This window comes from Oryctolagus cuniculus, chromosome 1 (assembly GCF_051225735.1).
Source record: "Oryctolagus cuniculus isolate XC-2025 breed Fujian yellow rabbit chromosome 1, ASM5122573v1, whole genome shotgun sequence".
Classification (NCBI taxonomy): Eukaryota; Metazoa; Chordata; class Mammalia; order Lagomorpha; family Leporidae; genus Oryctolagus; species Oryctolagus cuniculus.
The window spans coordinates 75,187,981-75,208,872 of NC_142867.1; the positions used below are offsets into that span (position 1 = coordinate 75,187,981).

Below are 20,892 nucleotides of genomic sequence, written 5' to 3' on the forward strand. Positions count from 1 at the left end.
GTTACACTGCAATTTGCTTGCATCAACATCAGGATATTTGAGGTTTTTACTAGCAATCACCCAAATTCATGAAAGTTCAATATGGAAAGGTATTCTAAGAATTTATCAATTTATTATGCTATTTTACTTGTTGGAAACCTTTTTTCTCTAAAACAATCTGAAAGTGGATCTTGATAATAAGTTTTATATTGTAACACTTAGAAGTTGCTTCTTTTCCTCTGATAGATGTTTCTTATTTACACAAGCAAGAAAAATAAATTTAGGTCTGTTTTCCCCATTTTTAAGTTATATGATGACTTCATCTTCTGGTGATTATTAATCTTTGAATTAGAATATTATTTGACCCTTAAATTCATGGAGGAATTTAGTCCTCAAAATCTTTTGTTGAGGCCAGCATTGTGGTATAGCCACCTGCAATGCCAGTGTTACATATGAGCCATGATTTGAGTCCCAGATGCTCAACTTCCAATCCAGCTCCCAGCTAATGTGCCCGCAAAAGCAGTGAAAGATGGCCCAAGTGCTTGGGCTCTTGAACCCACATGGGAGACCCAGATGGAAGTCCTGGCTTCTGGCTTTACACTGGCCTGACTTCAACCACTGCAGTCATTTGGGGAGTGACTCAGAGAATGGAAGATCTCTCTCTCTCTCTCTCTCTGTCTCTCTGTAACTCTGTCTTTCAAATAAATAAATTCAAATCAATCTTTTTTTAAGAAAAGTAAAAACAGAATCTTCTGCTAACACAACTAAGTGGAGATGGGGGAATAGGAATTAATCCAATTATAGTATTTAGAGGTGAACATTTTGCAACAGGAATTGATTGGATTAGGTCATTGGGTGGTACTTCCATGACCGAATCCTGCTGACTGTATAAGGGGAAAAATAGGGAAATCTGTGCTCCCTGTCTCTTGCCATGTGATGCCCTTGGTACCTCTAGACTTTGCCAGCAACAATGCCTCCACCAGAGGCTGAATCAGAGGGTCTGGTCTGATCTTGGACTATGAACCTCTAAAACTGTGAGCCAAAATAAATCTATTTTCTTTGTAAGTTGACTTGCCTCAATTAGTTTGTTATAGTGATGAACAGCTGATTAACACATTGATAGTTTGTCTCTTTCCCTTTTCTTCATTTTCTGTTTTCTTCCTATCCTCTTTCTCTTCACGATCTAACTTTGTAATCAGTGAGTTATACATGAAAGAAGAAGCAAAAGAATGAGTTGACAAAGGACAGTCAAAAGGATAACACTGTGGTTTATATACAGGGATTGCATTCTTAAAACATTGTTCTTAACCAGTAAACTTGTCAGTATAGTCAAACTTCAGTATAATCAATAGTATTGCTTGAAACAAACATGTATATTATCCTGGCTTTTATAAGGACAAAGACAACCTTATCTGAAAACAGACACAGAAGTAAAAAATGAAGCAATGGGCATAAAGAAAAGGAAACTTTCTTTTTCATCCTGTCTGAGAGTATAGAAATGATTATGCTGTGGGCTACGAGATTAAATTGTGTCACTTGTCAGGAAATTGGCGAGCAGCCATCTTTTCTACCTGCTCCTACATGCTGCTTTTGTGCTGTGGATGGGTTTAATAAGTGCAGTGTTGTGTAAAATGTCATTGCTGCATTGCCAAGTAGAGGTTGTCATGTGATATCTCTTCCCCAGGATGACATATCAATATTGGTCCTTGGCAATCCAGGGACTTCAAAGCTACACAGAGGGCATTTTTTATGATCGAAATACAAGAGTACAAATAAAAATCATTCTTCAAAGTATGGAAATATGCCCATTTTTCTCTGAAAGAATACATAATGTTCTTTCTAAAATGTTCTTATTTTTAAAGACAAGTAATACTATCATACTATAATGACTACTTCTAGAGGACAAAATACCAATGACTGGTAACATTTTTTGAAAGTTTTATTTTAATGTTAATCAAATAAATGCAAAGTAAAGCTAAGAAATGTACTTTTGTTTGTATTGGAAAATAACCCTAAATTATACATGTATAAGCACACAAAATACTGACATAATAAGGTAAAATAGGCTCTGCTCAATATTAGTGGTGGCAGTAAAATTTGATATAATGTTTCTGGAAGAAATTTGATAATATGTATGAAAAGACTTTATATAAAGATTCATTTATTTATTTGAATGTCAGAGTTACACAGAAAAAAAGAGAGACAGAGAGAGACAGAGAAACAGAGATCTTCATCCAATGGTTCACTGTGTATATGGCCACAATGGCCAGGGATGGGCCAGCCTTAAGTCAGGAGCCAAGAGCTTCTTCTGGGTCTCCCACATAGTTGGCAGGGGCCCAAACTTGGGCCATATTCTGCTGCTCTTCCTAGGCCACTGTCAGGGAGCTGGATCAGAAGTGGAGTAACAGAGACTGGAACTGGCACCCATAGGGGATGCCAGCATCACAGGAGGTGGCTTAAATACTATGCCACAATGCCAACCTCCTATGAAAAGACTTTAAAGTATTCGTATGATTTGGTTGAGAAATCCTACTATTAGAAACACAGCCTAAGGAAATACTGAGAAATAGAGTCAACAACATTTTCTACAAGATTTCCAGGTTATTTAAAATGTTGAGAAGCTAAAATTAAATTCCTAAAAATTTGAATGATCTAATAAGCTACTACATAGCATTTAAAATATTTACAAAGGGATGTTTAATGGTGTAGGCAATATTTGTGAAATATGATTAAGTAAAGTTAAATACTAAATATTAAACAAAGTATGATCTAAGCTAATTTTTTTAATTGCAAAAAGTAAAACAGAAATACATGAACAAAAGTGTTAATAGTGATTGACTCTGTCTACTAAGCAAAAACAACTATATTATATTTTATTTCATCTTTGCCTATTATACATTTTATAAATCCTACACAAAGGACAAATATTGGCCCCCTAAACACAAATACAAATAAGTTATATTTAAAAAGAGATTCCACTGGAAAAGGATCAGTGCCCAGAGAAGTTAATCTAAACCACCATGTGCATTTCTTGCATTGCCTCTTGACTTTTTCCTTATCTCCCATTTTCTGCATAGCTTCTGGATCGTCTAGCTCTCCAGCTCAGACTCATCCCCAGCCAACAGATATAACAACAGATCTCACCTAGTCTTTGTTTCTGCTGTCCCTCTACCTACGGAACTGGATTCTTCCTACTTCTAGCCTTGCTCCAACCCTTGTTTCTGACTGCACTTTTGGCCTTTTGCCTTTAGGTGCGTGAAGGGACTCAACCCAACCTTGAGGCCTCAACACTGTTCCTGAACTTCAGGGTGGGAGAATGCCAGCAGAGGCCTTCTGGCAGCCCAGGCATAAGGAATTTCTGGGTCCGGAATTCATATTCCTGTATTAATATTGTTATTTCTGCATGGTAATTTACCACAAATTTAGCAGTTTCAAACAACATATATTTATTATCTCAGAATTTCAGTGGGTCAGGAATCTAGGCTTGGCTTAAAGGAACCCTCAAGGCTGGGTCTTGAAAAGTTGTATCATTGTGTCAGCTGGATTGCATTCCTTCAGTGAGCTTGGATTTCTGTTACAACAAGCTCATGTGGTTACTGGAAGAATTCAGAATCTTGTCACTGTGTGACTGACAACCTCCGTTGGGTACTTGTAGGTAGGGAACTACCTGTAGTGACTGGAGGCTGCTCTTGGGTCATTCTTACATGGCTCCCTCCAAAGGTGCCTTAACACGGAAGTTCGCTTCATCCAGGCCACTTGGAGACTTTGTTTCTATAGGGCTCATTGCATTAGGACAGTCTGACTCAGGGTGATCTCCCTTTTGATTAATTCAAGGTCAGCCAAAGAGCAACCTTACTTAGATCTTTGAACTTCCTTTTGCCATATAAGGGAGTGATCTCCCATCATAGTGACAGGTTCTGTCCATAGTGGAGAGGAAGGGATTATACAAAGGTGTGAGTTACTGGGATCCAGGAACTTGCAATTTCCATAGCTTCTTCAGTGTATCATGCAGCCTTTACCATAGCTTCTTGAGATACATGCTCCTATCTCTAATGTACCAATGGGGGAAATCAATAACAAAGACCTTAAAAAAGAGGCCTAAGGGCCAGCGCTGTGGCACAGTAGGTTAAAGTCCCGGACTGAAGCACCAAGCACTGGTTCGAGTCCTGGCTGCTCCTCTTCCAATCCAGCTCTCTGCTATGGTCTGGGAAAGCAGTAGAAGATGGCCCAAGTCCTTGGGCCCCTGCACTCATGTGGGAAACCTGGAAGAAGTTCCCGGCTTCTGACTTCAGATCAGCACAGCTCCGGCCATTGCAGCCATTTGGGGAGTGAACCAGTGGATGGAAGACTCTCTCTCTCTCTCTCTCTCTCTACCTCTCTCTGTAACTCTGTATTTCAAATAAATAAAAATAAAATATTTAAAAATAAAAGGGACCCAAACTCACGTAACTAGGAAGTATAAATAGAAAGCCAGATTCTCTGACTCCAAATATTAGTCTCTTTCTTTTAGTTCTCTTTTATGGGACAGCCACCAAGACTTGAGCTCAGTTTGCAGTCTGACCTGCTACAGGAGAAAGTCACTTCTCACTTTATCTCTGCCTCAAGCCTGAACTTTCACTTTATATTAGGTTTGCTTTAGCACACTCAGGAAGATCCTTCATAATAGTCCCTGAATTCCTAGAATGATGTATATATTAGTGTCTTGCTGTTGCACAGAAAATTACCATAAACTCAGCAGCTTAAAACACACATTTATGAGTTCGGTGTTTGTGTAGGTCAGACATCCAGCACAGTGCAGCTAGAATCGCTGCTCCAGTTCTAACAAGGCTGAGTCAAGGTGTTGGCTGAGCTGCACTGTCATCTGGAGGCTCAAGGTCTTTTCCAGGCTCATGTGGTTTGGCAGGATTAAGCTCCATTAGGTTGTGGAGCTGAAGTCCCTTCTTCCATGTTGTCTATCAACTGGGGACCTGGATCTTCCCTAGAGACTATCTTCTTTCTTGCTGTCATTGCCTTCTCCATTTTCCAGTCTGCAATAGTGTGTTGAGTATATCACACATATGGAATCCCTTTGACTTCTGCCTCTAGCCAAGGAAGGCACACCACTTTAAAAAGTTCATGTGATCAGATTAGACTCACCCAGGTACTATCCCTATCTTAAGGACAACCATGTCATAGGATATAACCTAATCATAAGAGTGACATCTCATATTCAGTTGCTTTGGATTGATGTATGAAATCTTGGAAGAAGAATTTTCAGAATTCTGACTCTTATAGAATGATCATTCCACATTTTTTCCCTGAAATATAACTTAGTACTAAAACATGGACTTTGGATTCAAGCTGTTTATATTCAAATCTTGGCTCCAACATTTACTAGCTATGCAAACTTGAGCAACTTACTTAACTTCTGAGTTTCTCAGTGTTCTCATATGAAAATTTGGGTAAAACAAATAATGGTCTCATTGATTAATTTAACAATTTAAATGAGTTATTGTGCCAAAAATGAACTTGGCCCAGTATAAGCACTATGTGCTTAAATGTTATTATTATTATTGATTTGATTATTATATGTTCACTAATTTAGATCCAATATTACTACTCTCCTCTGAGTAGTACATTACCTCACTTTTCTGGGCCTCAGCTTTTCTGTACATTATAGTATTATATAACTGTCAAAAATACAATTTAAATCTTAATCTTTTAGAGTTGCTATATAACAAAGCAACAGTGGTTCATTTCCAATGGTTCTGGAGGCTAGGAAGACTACAATCAAGGAATTAGGAGATTCAGTTTCTGGTCAGGGCACTCTTCATAATTAATAGATGGTGATTTCTAGCTGTGTTCTCACATGGTGGGAGGGGCAAGGAAGCTTTTATAGAGCATTAACACAAGCCAAGGACTAAGGGAGACCTTTGTGGCATAGTGGGTTAACTGCCAGTTGATGCACCTGCATCCTTTATCAGTGTGCCCCTTTAAGTTCTGGCTACTCTGCTTCAGATCCAGCATTCTTGCTAATGCATCCTGGAAGGCAGAAGATAATGGCTCAAATGCTTGGCCCTGTTACCCACAGGAGAGACACAGATGGAGTTCTAGGCTCTTAGCTTCAGCCTGGCTCAGCCTTGGCTGTTGCAGGCATTTTGGAAGTGAGTCAGCAGATGAAAAGTCTTTCTTTTCTCTGTCCCTCACTTTGCCAGTCTGCCTTTTCAACAAATAACTCAATCAATCAATAAATCTTTTAAAAAAATCTAGAATATTTCCTTATAAGGGCACTAATCTCGTTAGTGACCTCTTCAAAATTGATCTAATTACTCCCTCATACACACAGGCCCTACCACAAGTCATAACATTGGTGATTAGCTTTCAGTAATCTGAGTTTTGGGATGTCAAAAACATTCAAACTATAGAAATTTGTAATAGGAAATATACATTTAAAAATTTTAAGAACTTTAACTCATAAGAAACACCAAAGTGTTTGTAGGCATAAAAGAAAAATAACGGGGCCAGCGCCAGCATCCCATATGGGTGCTGGTTTGAGTCCTGGCTGCTCCAATTCTGGTCCAGCTCTCTACTATGACCTGGGAAGGCAGTGGAAGATGGCCCAAACCCTCGGGCCCCTGCACCCATGTGGGAGACCTGAGAGAAGCTCCTGGTTCCTGCTTTTGGATCGGCCCAGCTCCATCCGTTGCAGCCATTTGGGGAGTGAACCCAGAGGATGGAAGACCACTCTCTCTCTTTCTCTATACCCTTCTCTCTTTCTCTATACTTCTCTGTAATTCTGCCTTTCAAATAAAATAAATAAATATTTAAAAAAAAGAAAAATAACTTTAGTGTATGGGTCCATTTTCATTTGTTAAGAGGAGGAAACAGTAGATTCAGGTGGTTTCAGCATAAACTTGAGAATAGAAATATAGAAATTTACTCAGTACCATATCCATTTTAAGTGACTTTTGATATTATGTTATAGTATGATCAAGATAAAAAATTAAAAATAGGAACAGGAAGCTTAAAAGACAGAGGGTGAAAGGAGACTGAAGAAAATATAGAAATGATGAGAGAAAATCAAATAGAGAAAAAGAAACAGAGGCAAAAGGATAGGGAAAACTACTGAAAAGTAGAGAGGGATGATTTAAAAAGGTGGGGGCAACTGGTAAAATATATTGTGCAACAACTGTGTGCCTGGCATAGAGAAAGGCTTCTTACACCATCAAATTATCAGAATTATCAGAATTCAGCGGAATAGCCATTATAATCAATATTTTATAGATTAAAAATGGCAACTAAGAGGATTTAATTAGTCCAAGGTCAATTATATTAGTTTACCTGGACAGATATTAGACCTACATCCTTGCAGAGCTCATTGTAACATCCTGCTTTCATGTCCTTAAGGATTAACTGTGAGATTAAAAGGTATCCTTACAGATTTTTGGTACAGATTCAGTTTTTGTTTTTGTTTTGCTACATTGAAAAAAGAATTGGACTTAGTTTGGGCCTGCGTCCCTACTTTGAAATGTCAATTATTTCAGTAAAGATATTTGGATTCTATTTAAAGTGGGTCCTCAAATGTTTTATATCTCAGGATAAGTCACATTTCCAAGCCTCAGTACCACTTTTTGTAAAATAGCTTTGGGGATAGATTAAATGCTTAATTCTGAAAATCCATGCTTAATGCCACATTGTCAGATTTTCAATCAATTATTATGTTTGAACTCTGATATGTACCTAAGCCATTCAAGTGCATGGTGGGAAGCAATAAGGTGGGGAACAATCTCAGTACCACAATGAAGTGGACACAATAGCCAATAGGAACAAGGTTGCAATATCAGTGGGGGGTAAGGAAGTTTTGTTGTTTCAGTTAGAAATACTGCACAGAATTGTACACTTTGTTCATTGTACAGCCTTAGGAGGTGACATTCATATCCATATTCATTAGCTCTGCCTCTGGTTACAGGAAGCCAGAATAAGAAACAATGTGTGGATGTCAGAATAAAGGAAACCATGATTCAGTATAAAAAGAGCAAACTTATGTTGAGATTTGTCACTTAATATTGTGAAAACTTCACCTCTGGGAGTTTTTAAGCAGATGATATGATATAGTGGATTCTACCACTAGATGAAGGTTTAGAGTATGTTAGTGACATCCTGGACTGTGCTTTTAATATAGAGAAAGTTAGCTAGGTGACCTTACACTGACTTATTAGTTTCCTAAACACATATTACTATGGCCACAGTAGTAATAATATCTACCTCATGTGGCTACTATAAATATAAAGGGGATTGTGTTATGTATGTGTATGTGTGTGTGAGTGTGTGTGTTTGTAATTACATCTATATTTAAAACTTTACCCATCTAAGCATAATTCCCCACACATAAAAAAACTGAATCAGTGTTATTCTTTCATTATAATTATTCTCTTTACAATCTTTGAGTCAAGGCTCCAGCACAGAAGAACATCCCTTTAAAGCTGTAGACATGGGATTGCCTTTCATGCTTGTAGGCAAAGAATGGTGGCATTCTTAAAATTGACACTTTTAATCCTTTTTAAGGTATTTTTTATTTATTTGAGCAGGAGAGAGAGAGAGAGAGAGAAAGAGGAGGAGAGAGAGAGAATAAGAGAGGGGAGGGAGAAAGAGAGAGAGAAACATGGAGAAACAGAGGACTCACTGACAAATGCCCACAGTGGTGGGGCCAGAACCAGAAGCCAGGGCTGCAATCCAGGTTCTTGACTTGAGTGGCAAGAACCTAATTTAAATACCCACTCCATCATGCTCAACTATATAGCTAATAACTATTCAGCATAGATATTTTGCCCCTCAGAAATTAGTCAATTTTGCTTAGGAATTCTATTGTCAAAAAATGTGTTTCCCCATGGAAGTATCTTATCTTGTAGGTAGGAAATGCAGATGTACCTGGGAAATAAATGTGGTTTTTCTCCACAAGCTACAAAGATGGATCCCTCAAAAGTAATCACTGTATTAGAACAATTGGATAGGGAACAACAGTATCTTTGGTTCCTTTATAAGAAAAATAACAAACTGCCGTATTTATGGTTAATCAAAAAATGGACGGAGAAAGGCTTACATGTGTGCTACTTAAGTCACATTTCTTGAAGTGACTCTATGCTAGCTAAATTCATTCTTACCTACAAGAATGTGCTTGTGCCACCTATAGAAACTCTCCTTGACCAAACTTGAGTCAGGCTCCTCTGAGCTCTATTAACTAGGCCTTGACCTTGGGTTCTGCCTTTGGCCTATTTGGTCCATTTTTCACAAGAATCCTGCTGAGTCAGCTTATGTAAAATGCCTCACCTTTGGTTTTCATTAGATTTGTCATCCTCCACTCTGAATATCTTATCACTCAGGCCTGCCTTCAATAAGAATACTGTCTGCTTCCTTTAGCCAGAATTTCCCTTACCCTGATGGTTTCTTTTAGTGATTTTTCATCCACTGAACTCTTCCTCATTCATGCTATCTATCCCTACTTGTCCTTATTTTTATTCAAAGTTAAGCCCAATCTTTCTCCCTTATTGCATAACCCTCATCGTAATCATCTTTCTTAAATAAAGTCTTGCTTATAGTCTTTGTTTACCATAAATAATTTTCCTTTAACATACATTCACTACCCTCCCTCAATCAATGAATTTTCCCTCCTTCCCCTTCTCCACTTTAATCATTAAAAAATTCATTCATCAATAATTTATGGAGTTCTACCTATCTACCTATGTACCTGTCTATCTTTCTGTTTGGCCTGAGGGGTGTGCTAACATAACAGGAGGATAAGTTGTTCTCTGCAAGGAGATCTGAAGTTTTCCAAACCACAACGGCTTTTAGCATTTTGATCTCTGAAAATATTTTGTATTATCAACTAACTGCCCCATGTGGGAGACTCTTCTTTCTCAAAATTAAGGAAGAGGCCTGGCTCACGCAGCAACCCTTTTATAGTAAGGAGGCAGACAGGCTTCTAGGCAGTTAGGCCAATCGTGGTCAGAAAGATGCAATGGGGAAATCTCTTTCAGAGGGGGTAAAATATTTGCTTCTTTCCAAAAGTTACCATTAGCAAAATAAAGGTGCCGAATCCCACTCCTGACCCTTCCAGTTTTATCACAAGAATATTAAGGAAGTAGTGATTCTACCGATCTGAGTTTTGGTTTCTCATGAGAATAGAAAGGAGAAATCGCCAATCACATCTGTCTGGTGAATTTTTGCTTTACCATGAGCCAGCTGGGCGGGATAGACAGCATTTCAAATCCTGCCTTTTAATGAGTTTTGTCCCCATCCTCTGGCTGATTGTTAGCTCCTTTTCAGTTTTTTTCCCTCCAAACATTGTGCTTAAAAAATGTGACCAATGTTCAATGTGGCAGCTGTTGACAAATACAGGTTAAACACTAGATGAAATGCAATAAATAGCAAAAATATCTACACAGGCATAACAGAAAGCTTGCTTTGATAACCTTCTATTTCAAGCACAAAACTTTTATAGAATTATTCTCCCAAGATACAAATGTATATCATTGATGAAGTAGATTTGCTGTCCAAATGATTCTGCTGTTTCATATCTTTACCTGAGTCTGCCATCTTCCGCTGCAGCACCTCCTGGTATAATCTTCGTAATAAATATGCCAGGGTCATCTCCAATGTGGGGATTATCTGTCCCTCCAGCAATACTGAATCCCAGACCAGAATTTCCCTGAAGAAACAATAGGAAGACATTAAATGATGTGTCTGTCACCTAAAACCCAGTTCCCCTTGGACTCTGTGTTATCACATTACAACTCAAATGGAAATCAGGTGATAACAGTCTTGTATGCAAAGCCATAAAGCACATGGTCAGCAGACAAAGGAAGGTCAGGAAAAAGACTCAAGTTTGTCCTTGCAGTGCAAGAATTATAGGGCATTACATTTTTGCTTTTAATATTTTTTCCATCTATGCTGCAATAAGGAATGATCATTGTGAATTAGGAAATAAAACTTTATACATTGCATAATATAAACAAGTTCCAAAAGTCATTTGAATGTCAATTGTAAAAATAATACATTCACATGAGAAAGAATGTGAAGAGATTTTACATGAAAATATTCGATTAGATAGAATGGAGAAATCTGGGTGTTCTCATTTTGTAATTTCTGGTATTCTTGTTCTAATGTCACTTATCCATCAGATAAATGTGTTCCTATGTATGAAGGAACTTTCACTTCAGAAAGCAGGGTCCCTCTCTAGAATTATAATACAAATGAGTTACATTTCAACAACAAACGGGCTTTCATTTGCAGTAGCAATAGACAAGAATACAATACTGCTTTCAGCATATGAATCTGAGTAGTTTATATTCTACCAAAGTTTTCATATTTGCTACTGTGGATTATAGTAATTGACATCCAATGTACATATGCCATTCTTTTTTTTGTTTGTTTTTTTTTTGTTGTTGTTGTTGTTTTTGGTTTTTGGTTTTTTTTGACAGGCAGAGTGGACAGTGAGAGAGAGAGACAGAGAGAAAGGTCTTCCTTTGCTGTTGGTTCACCCTCCAGTGGCCCCCACGCTGCAGCCGGCGCACTACACTGATCCGATGGCAGGAGCCAGGTGCTTCTCCTGATCTCCCATGGGGTGCAGGGCCCAAGGACTTGGGTCATCCTCCACTGCACTTCCCTGGCCACAGCAGAGAGCTGGCCTGGAAGAGGGGCAACCGGGACAGAATCCGGCGCCCTGACTGGGACTAGAACCCGGTGTGCCAGCGCCACAAGGTGGAGGATTAACCTAGTGAGCCGCGGCGCCAGCCTCATATGCCATTCTAAAATTTGTACCTAAGGTATAATTAAGAATACCCTCAAATTTCACAAACCATCTTACTTATTTCTTATTTCCATATTCTCTTTTAATCACCATTTCCATGGCTACATTAGGCTTCCAGATTTGTGTTCTGATTTTGTTTCAATTCACATTACATTTTAAGTTATTTCTGTATAGCTAGACAGTATTTATAATTGTCTATCTTAAATGTTTAAATAATAATCCATCAAGATCATATGCCATCATTTATTTTAACTAGTCCCCTGTGAATGGATATTTGATTTTTCTATATATTCTTACAATAAATATAGCAATATAAATTTATGACCACCTGATTAGGTCTGTTTGTGGGAGAAGAACAGATGAGGACTGGGCTGGCGCCGTGGAGCAGTAGGTTAACCCTCTGCCTGTGGTGCTGGCATCCCATATGGGTGTCGGTTCTAGTCTCAGCTGCTCCAATTCCAGTTCAGCTCTTTGCAATGGCCTGGGAGAGCAGTAGAAGATGGCTCAAGTCCTTGGGCCCCTGTACCTACATGGGAGACTGGGAGGAAGCTCCTGGCTCCTGGCTTCGGATGGGCGCAGCTCTGGCCATTGCAGCCGTCTGGGGAGTGAACCAGCAGATGGAAGACCTTTCTCCCTGTCTCTCCCTCTTATTGCCTGTAACTCTAACTCTCAAACAAAATAAATAAAATCTTTAAAATAAAATAGATGAGGACTGATAATTCAGTAGTTAGCCCAGAGAAATTGATTAGGACATTCGATTAGTCAAAATAGTTCAATGTCAAGATAGGATCAGCTGTAACTCAATAGTAATACTGTTGCAAATTTCAGAGTAATGTTTAGTAGGTTTTACTGACTGAAATAATATAGCTAAATTCTAGTATCGTGTTTTCACATTTGCACATTTATATTGAAATTCATAGTTCAGCCACACTAACTAAAATTCCATGTCTTTATACTTACTACAGTTTCTTTAATTCTATTTGTTCTTTGAAAAAATTGAACAGATATGTTACTTATCAGTAGAATATAATTATGAATTTATTTAATTTTATTAAGCACTAGCTCTCTGCCAGGCACTAGACTAATCTCTGGAGTTTACAATGTAAGCTTATAAGACATATGCAGGGGAAGTACAGAGTTTCAGAATGGCTAAGAGGAGGAACTAAAAATAGTGACACAGAGGGAGGAACTAAAGAGCATGCCAGATCTAAGAAAAGACAGTAAGATTTGAACAAAGAAAGCAAGAAAAATTAGAGAGAATGAATCTTTATCATGAGGCTCATAAGTGTAGGGTGTATAGGAATCCAATATGGATTGTAAGTGCCTATTGGCATCCAACCACTGTATCAGTATTTATTGAATATCTCATATGTGACTAACTGTAATCTAAGGCTACAGAGATTAAAACCAGATAATTTCTGCCTTCCCAGAATTCAAAGTATAGTTAAGAGTAGCAGTGTTAGCATAGCATCTGGTGATCCACACATTTCAGGTGCTGTGTAACTTCAACTACATTGTCTCATATGTAGCCACTAAGATAGCATTTAGATGACTCATGAGATAGCTCTTCAAAGATTCAGAGGTCTGGGAAAGAAAGGCTTTGTCTGGCTCCAAGATTGTCAACTGGAGAACAAATATCCTAGTCTGACCAGAGTTGGCACCTCAGGGGTAATAATTTCTTCATAATAGAGGTGGAGAAGGAAGCAAAAAGGAGATTTGGAGATACCCAAATGCTTTCTCCTAATAATATCAATATATTTGTAGAAGGTACACGAAACTTTATTTTGGACAATAATACTCATGATCTAGCTCTTACCTTTGTTTTTATTTTTATCTTCATACTTTAGCCCTTAGAATAGTAACTGAACTGCTGGGTTTTCCCGCATAATCCACACTACACTAATCTCTTGGCCTTTACTAGTGCTGTTTTCTCATCCAGAAGTTTCTCATATTGCCATCTTCGTGTTTTCTAAAGTATGGCTCAGAGGGCATTGATTCCAAGTAAGTTTTTATTAATTTTTATTTTATTATGTATTGGTAAGATATAGTTGTATATATTTATGGGATAAAAGTGGGATCAAAATTTTTGAATGCAATGTAGATAGCTTAAATTAAGCTAATTAACGTATCAACCAAATGTTTACTATTATTATGATGAATATTAGAAATTCACTCAGTGATTTTGAAATGTACAGCAATCCTTTATTTTTTATATTCACCATGTTTTATATTTTTTTTTGACAGGCAGAGTGGACAGTGAGAGAGAGAGACAGAGAGAAAGGTCTTCCTTTGCTGTTGGTTCACCCTCCAATGGCCGCCGCGGCTGGCGCTGTGGCCAGCACACCGTGCTGATCCGAAGCCAGGAGCCAGGTACTTATCCTGATCTCCCATGGGGTGCAGGGCCCAAGGACTTGGGCCATCCTCCACTGCACTCCCGGGCCACAGCAGAGAGCTGTCCTGGAAGAGGGGCAACTGGGACAGAATCCAGCGCCCCGACTGGGACTAGAACCCGGTGTGCCGGCACCAGAAGGTAGAGGATTAGCCTAGTGAGCCGCGGCGCCAGCCCATGTTTTATAATTATTAAAAAAATCAAATATTCCTCCTGTCTAAATGAGGCTTTGTACTCACTATCATCTCCCTATTCGCCTCATCTCTTAGCATCTGTTAAGTACAACTCTCTTCAATTTTATTAATTTAATTGTTTTAAATTCCACATATGATTAAGAACATGTGATAATTATCTTTCTGTGTTTCATTTATTTCACTTAGCATAATGTTTGGCAGTTCTATCCCGGTTATCACAAAAGAAACTTTTCCTTTTAAAAAGATTAAATCAAGAAGATATAGACAACCTAAACAGATCCATAACAAGCAGTGAATTTGAAGGAGTGATCAAAAGTCTTCCATCAGGGAAAAATCTGGGGCCTGATGGCATTCCTACTGAATTCAACAAAAACATTCAAAGAGAAAGTAACCATATTCTTCAAACTATTCCAAAATATTGAATGGGATGGAAGTCTGCTGAACTCATTTATGAGGCCAGCATCACTTTGATATCACACCCAAGGATAAGACATGAAAAGAAAACTATAAATCTATATCTTTAATGAACATAGACCAAAACATTCTCAACAAGAAACTAGCAAATCGAGTCCAAATCCACATCAAAAAGATCATACATCATGATCAAGTGGGATATATTCCAGGAATACAGATTGGTTCAACATTCACAAATCAATAAAAGTCATAAATCACATCAATAGAATGAACAGCAAAAACTATATTGGTTATCTCAATAGATGTAGAAAAAGCATTTGATAAGATTCAAGACTCTTGGCTGGCGCAGTGGCTCACTTGGCTAATCCTCCGCTTGCAGCGCCGGCACCCTGGGTTCTAGTCCCGGTTGGGGTGCTGGGTACCAGTCCTGGTTGCTCCTCTTCCAGTCAAGCTCTTTGCTGTGGCCCAGGAGGGCAGTGGAGGATGGCCCAAGTGCTTGGGTCCCTGCACCCACATGGGAGACCAGGAGGAATTACCTGGCTCCTGGCTTCGGATCGGCGCAATGCTGGCCGTGGTGGCCATTAGGGGAGTGAACCAACGGAAGGGAGACCTTTCTCTCTGTCTCTCTCTCTCACTGTCTAACTGTGCCTGGCAAAAAAAAAAAAAAAGAAAAGAAAAGAAAAAAAGATTCAACACTCTTTCATAATAAAAACCCTCCACAAATTAGGTATGGAAGGAACATTCCTCAAAATTATAAAGACTATATATGACAAACCAGCATCCAATATTATACAATATCAAATGCTAAAATTTCTCCTCAAAACTATAACAAAACAAGGATGGTTATTTTTGCAATTCTTAATAAATATAGCACTAGAAGTTTTAGCAATAACTAGGGAGGAAAAAGAAATTAAGGGCATCAAAATTGGAAATTAGAAAGTCAAATTATCTCTGTTTGCAGATTACATGATGCTATACATGGAAAAACCTAAACACTCCACCAAAAAGCTGAGCTGTAGGAATTGATAAGATGATTCAGTAAAGTGGCAGATTAAAAAATAAGCATGAAAAAGTAGCTTTTTTATGTTAATGATGAACTCACAGAAAGAGAAATCAGGAAAGAAATTCAATTCACAAGAGCCACACAAAAAAATCAAATACTAAGGAATAATTTTAACTAAAGATGTGAAAGATTTTTACAATAAAAATTGTCAAGCAGGCCAATAACCTAGACAGAGACTGAATAAGAAAAATATTCTCCTAGCAAAGAAAAGCTCAGGACTGGATGACGTCAATCTGATCTAACATACTTTGAAAGAACTAATTCCAATTCTTCTCAAACCATTCAAAGCAAATTAAAGGCAGGAAATTCTCTCAAATTCCTTCTATGAGGCCAGCATCACCTTAATTCCAAACTAGAAAAAGATATAACAAAGAAATAGAAATACAGACCAATATCATTGATGAACATTGATGCAAAGATCCTCAACACAATACTAGCTATCAAATACAACAGCACGTAGCAAGTAAAGCTGCTGCCTGCAGTGTCAGCATCCCATATGGCACCGGTTTGAGAACTAGCTGCTCCACTTCTGATCCAGTTCTCTGCTATGGCATGGGAAAGCAGGGGAAGATGGCCCAAGTGCTTGGGCCCCTGCACCCATGTGGGAGACCTGAAATAAGATCCTGGCTTCTGGCTTTGGATCAGCGCAGCTCCAGCTGTTGTGGCCAATTGGGGAGCGAATCAGCAGATGAAAGACCTCTCTCTCTCTTTGCCTTTCCTTCTCTCTCTGTGTAACTCTGACTTTCAAATAAATAAATAAATCTTTAAAAAATTTCAACAGCACATCACATCAGAAAGACCATTCACATAGACCAAAGGGGATTTATATCTGTATGCAAGGATGCATACATGTATGCAACATACACAAATCAATAAATGTGACATGTCAATTAACAAATTGAAGAATAAAAACCATATGATTATCTCAACAGATGCAAAGAAAGCATTTGATAAAATACAACATCCTTTCATAATAAAAATCTTAGGTAAATTGAGTATAGAAGGAACGTATCTCAACAAAATTAGGGTAACATGGTAAAACCACAGCCAGCATCTTACTGAACAGGGAAAAGTTGTAAGTATTTCCATGAAGATCAAGAGCAAGACAGGGATGCCCACTTTCACCATTGCTATTCAATATAATTCTGGAAGTTTTAGCCAGAGGCATTAGGCAAAAAAGAAAGCAAAGGAATACAAATTGAAAATGAGTAAGTCAAGTTATACCTTTTTACTCATGACAGGATTTGATATATGGGGGAACCAAAAGACTCCACTAAGAGACTATTGGAACTTAGAAGAGTGCTTGGTATAGTTGCAGGCTGTAAAATTAACACACAAAACTCAACAGTCTTTGTATATACAGACAATTCCATGGTTTAGAAAAAAACATATAAGATCAGTACCACTCATAAAACTAGAAAGAAATTAAATACCTTGGATTAAATTTATCCAAGGATGTCAAAGATCTCTATGATTAAAATTACAAAATATTAAAAAATAGAAATGATATACAAATGTAAACATATTTCTTGTTAACTAACAGATTGGTCAATGTGATCCCAATCAAAATACCAATGACATCATTCACATATCTAGGAAAAACACGTTAAAATTTGTATGGAAACACAAGAGACTCAAAATAGCTAAAGCAATCTTAAAAATAAAAACTCAGCTGGAGGCTTCACAATGCCAAACTTTAAGACATACTGCAGGCAGCTATAATCAGTCTGGTATTGGTACAAAAATTGACATATAGACCAATGGAACAAAATAGAAAGCCCTGAAATTAATCCATGCATCTACAACCAACAAATCTTTGACCAATAAACTGAACTCAATCCCTGGAGAAAGAATAGTCTTCAACAACTGGTGCTGGGAAAATTGAATCTCCACATGCAGAGGCATGTAACAAGAACTCTACCTTATACCTTACACAAAAATCAACACAAAATGGATCAAGGATCTAAATCTAAAGCCTGATACCATCAAATTACTAGAGTCAAGTACTGAATAAAATCTTCAAGACATTGGCATAGGCAAAGATTTCTTGGAAAAATATCCCAGAAGCACAGGCAATCAAAGAAAAATGGACAAATGGGATTATATCAAGCTAAGAAGATTATGCACTGCAAAGGAAACACTCAACAAAGTGAAGAGGCAACTGAAAGAATGGGAGAAAATATTTGCAAAACTATGCAACTGATACAGTATTAATATCCAGAATCTACAAAGAGCCAAGAAACTCAAAAATAAAAAAAAAATCCAGTCAAGAAATGTTCAAGTCATGAATAGGTATTTTTCAAAGGATAAAACACAAATGGCCAAAAGACACATTAAAAATGCTCATGATCACTAGCAATCAGGAAAATGTAAATAAAAGACACAATGATGTTTCACCTCACTCCAGTTAGGATGGCTATCATCCAAAAATTGAAAAACAAAATATGCTGGTGAGGATATGGGGGGAAAGGCACCTAATCCACTGTTGGTGGGAATGTAAACTAGTACAACCATTATGGAAAATAGTATGAAGATTCCTCAGGTATCTGAAAATAGACATACCATATGAACCAGCCATCTCACTCCTGGGAATTTACTCAAAGTAAATGAAATCAACATATAAAAGAGGTTTTTTTTTAACTTTTATTTAATGTATATAAATTTCCAAAGTACGACTTATGGATTACAATGGCTTCCCCCCCATACCGTCCCTCCCACCCACAACCCTCCCCTTTCCCACTCCCTCTCCCCTTCCATTCACATCAAGATTCATTTTCGATTATCTTAATATACAGAAGATCAGCTTAGTATACCTTAAGTAAGGATAAAGAGGTTTTTTTTTGAAAGAGTTATTTTTACCCCATGTTTATTGCCATTCAGTTCACAATAGCCTAGATACGGGATCAAACCACATGTCCAATCAACTGAGGACTATATAAAGAAAATGTCATATATATACACTATGGAATACTATTCAGCCATAAAAAGAATGAAATCTATCTTTTGCAACAAAATGGATGCAACTGGAAACCATTATGTTTAGTGAAATAAACCAATCCTTAAAAGACAAATATCACACATTTTCTCTGATAAGTGGCAGCTAATATAGAATAAAAAATGCATATGCATGAAATGGTCACTTTTGGATATGATTGTCAGTTTTAGCTTGCATTTAATACTCCTGTCAAATTGTGGTCTTCCTGCTTTTACTCATTGAATATTACGATTAGTGGCAAATAAAACCTGTGAATGTAGAGTGGATTAACATTATGTCTTTGCAAAAACTGAAAAACTGATGAAGAAAGGGGAGGGAGAGATGGGGACTGGGGTGGAGCAGGGGAATGAGGGAAGTGTGATTCTCTTCTTAGAACTGTATCTATGGGGTTGGCACTGTGGTGTAGCGAGCTAAGTTGTCGCCTGTTGTGCTGATATCCCATATGGGTGCTGGTTCAAGCCTCGGCTGCTCCACTTCTGATCCAGCTCTCTGCCATGGCCTGAGAAAGCAGCAGAAGATGGCTCCAAGTCCTTGGGCCCCTGTGCCCATATGAAAGATCTGGAAGAAGCTCCTGGCTCCTGCCTTTGGAAGGGCGCAGTTCCAGCCGTTGCAGCCATTTGGGGAGTGAACCAGTGGATGGAAGATTCTCTCTTTCTCTCTCTTTCTTCCTCCCTTCCACCTTTCCTCCCTCTCTGTAACTCTGCCTTTCAAATGTCAGATAAATCTTAAAAAAAAGAACTATACCTATGGAATGCATAAAATGTGTACCCTTTAAACTAATAAAACTTTTTAAAATTTGATGAAAGAAATCATTAAGGACAAAAGAGGTGAAAGATATTCCTTGTTCATGGATCAGAGAATCAATATCATTCAAATGCCTATATTGGGGTGGCACTATAGTGTATCAGGTAAAGCTGCCACCTGCATATGGGCATGGGTTCGAGTCCTGGCTGCTCCACTTCTGATCCAGCTCCCTGTAAGTCTTCCTGGGAAAGCAACAGAAGATGGTCTAAGTACTTGGTCCCTTACATCCATGTGAGAGACCCACAAAAACTCCTGGCTACTGGCTTCGTATTGGCCCAGCTCCAGGGCCATTGTCATCATTTAGGGAGTGAACTAGTGGATGGAAGATTTCTCTGTCTCCATCAACCCCCTAGCCTGTAACTCTGCCTTTCAAACAAATAAATAAAACTTAAAAAATAAAAAATCCATACTAGCTAAAACAATATATAGATTCAATGCAATCCCAATCAAAATACCAATGACATTATTTACAGAATTAGAAAAACCATTCCTAAAATTCATATGGAATCACAAAAGATAGTGTAAACTGAACAAGAAAGATGAAGCTGGAGGAATCACAATACCTGACTTCAAAGCATATCACAAAGCTATAGTAATCAAAGCAGCATGGTACTGGCATGACACATGAATCAATTGAGCAGAATAAATACCCTAGAAATCCAGCCACATAAATGCAGCCAACTGATATTTGACAAAAGTGCTCAGACCAGATAATCTCTTCAACAAATAGTGCTGGCAAAACTGGATGTGTATAAATAGAAAAATAAAGTTAGATCCATATCTCTCACCTACAAAAATCAACTCAAGATGGATCAAAGACTTATCTATGATAAATGGCGTCAGAATTTTCATAGAGATTGCTTTGGGTAGTATGAACTGTTCCAAAATATCAATACATGAACATAGGAATTTCCATTTTATGTATTATATGTATACATATATATGTATATAAATATGTATGTATAAATTTATACATAAATTTTCCATTTTATACTGCTTCTATATTTCCTTCACAGTAAACATAGAATGTTGGAACCATGCAGTATTAATTTTTGTTTCTTTCATGCCTCGTCTGGCATGATGTATTGTTAGTAAATATCTGAAGGAGAAATGAACAAACAAACCTACTGAGGCTAGAGGGGGGGTCTTTCTATGGGAAAGACTAAGAAAGGATGCAGTAGAAGCCTACAATCTTTAAGGAACATAACATATTAGCAGAAGCATTTTGCTCTTCACGGCTGCAAGAATAAAAAATGGAAAATAGTTTTT

The 20,892-nt window shown here is 37.9% G+C and overlaps 1 protein-coding gene across 22 annotated transcripts in view; it reads right to left on the reverse strand.

The window, feature by feature from the left end:
• The window catches only part of DLG2 (discs large MAGUK scaffold protein 2), a 2,253,656-nt gene that overhangs the window by 669,823 nt on the left and 1,562,941 nt on the right, over nt 1–20,892 (reverse strand). For all 22 annotated transcript variants that reach the window (XM_051821188.3, XM_089332011.1, XM_051821160.3 and 19 more), the window contains one exon: nt 10,539–10,663. In XM_051821188.3, the coding sequence (XP_051677148.1) occupies nt 10,539–10,663 (125 nt within the window). The remainder of the gene's footprint in view (nt 1–10,538; nt 10,664–20,892) is intronic.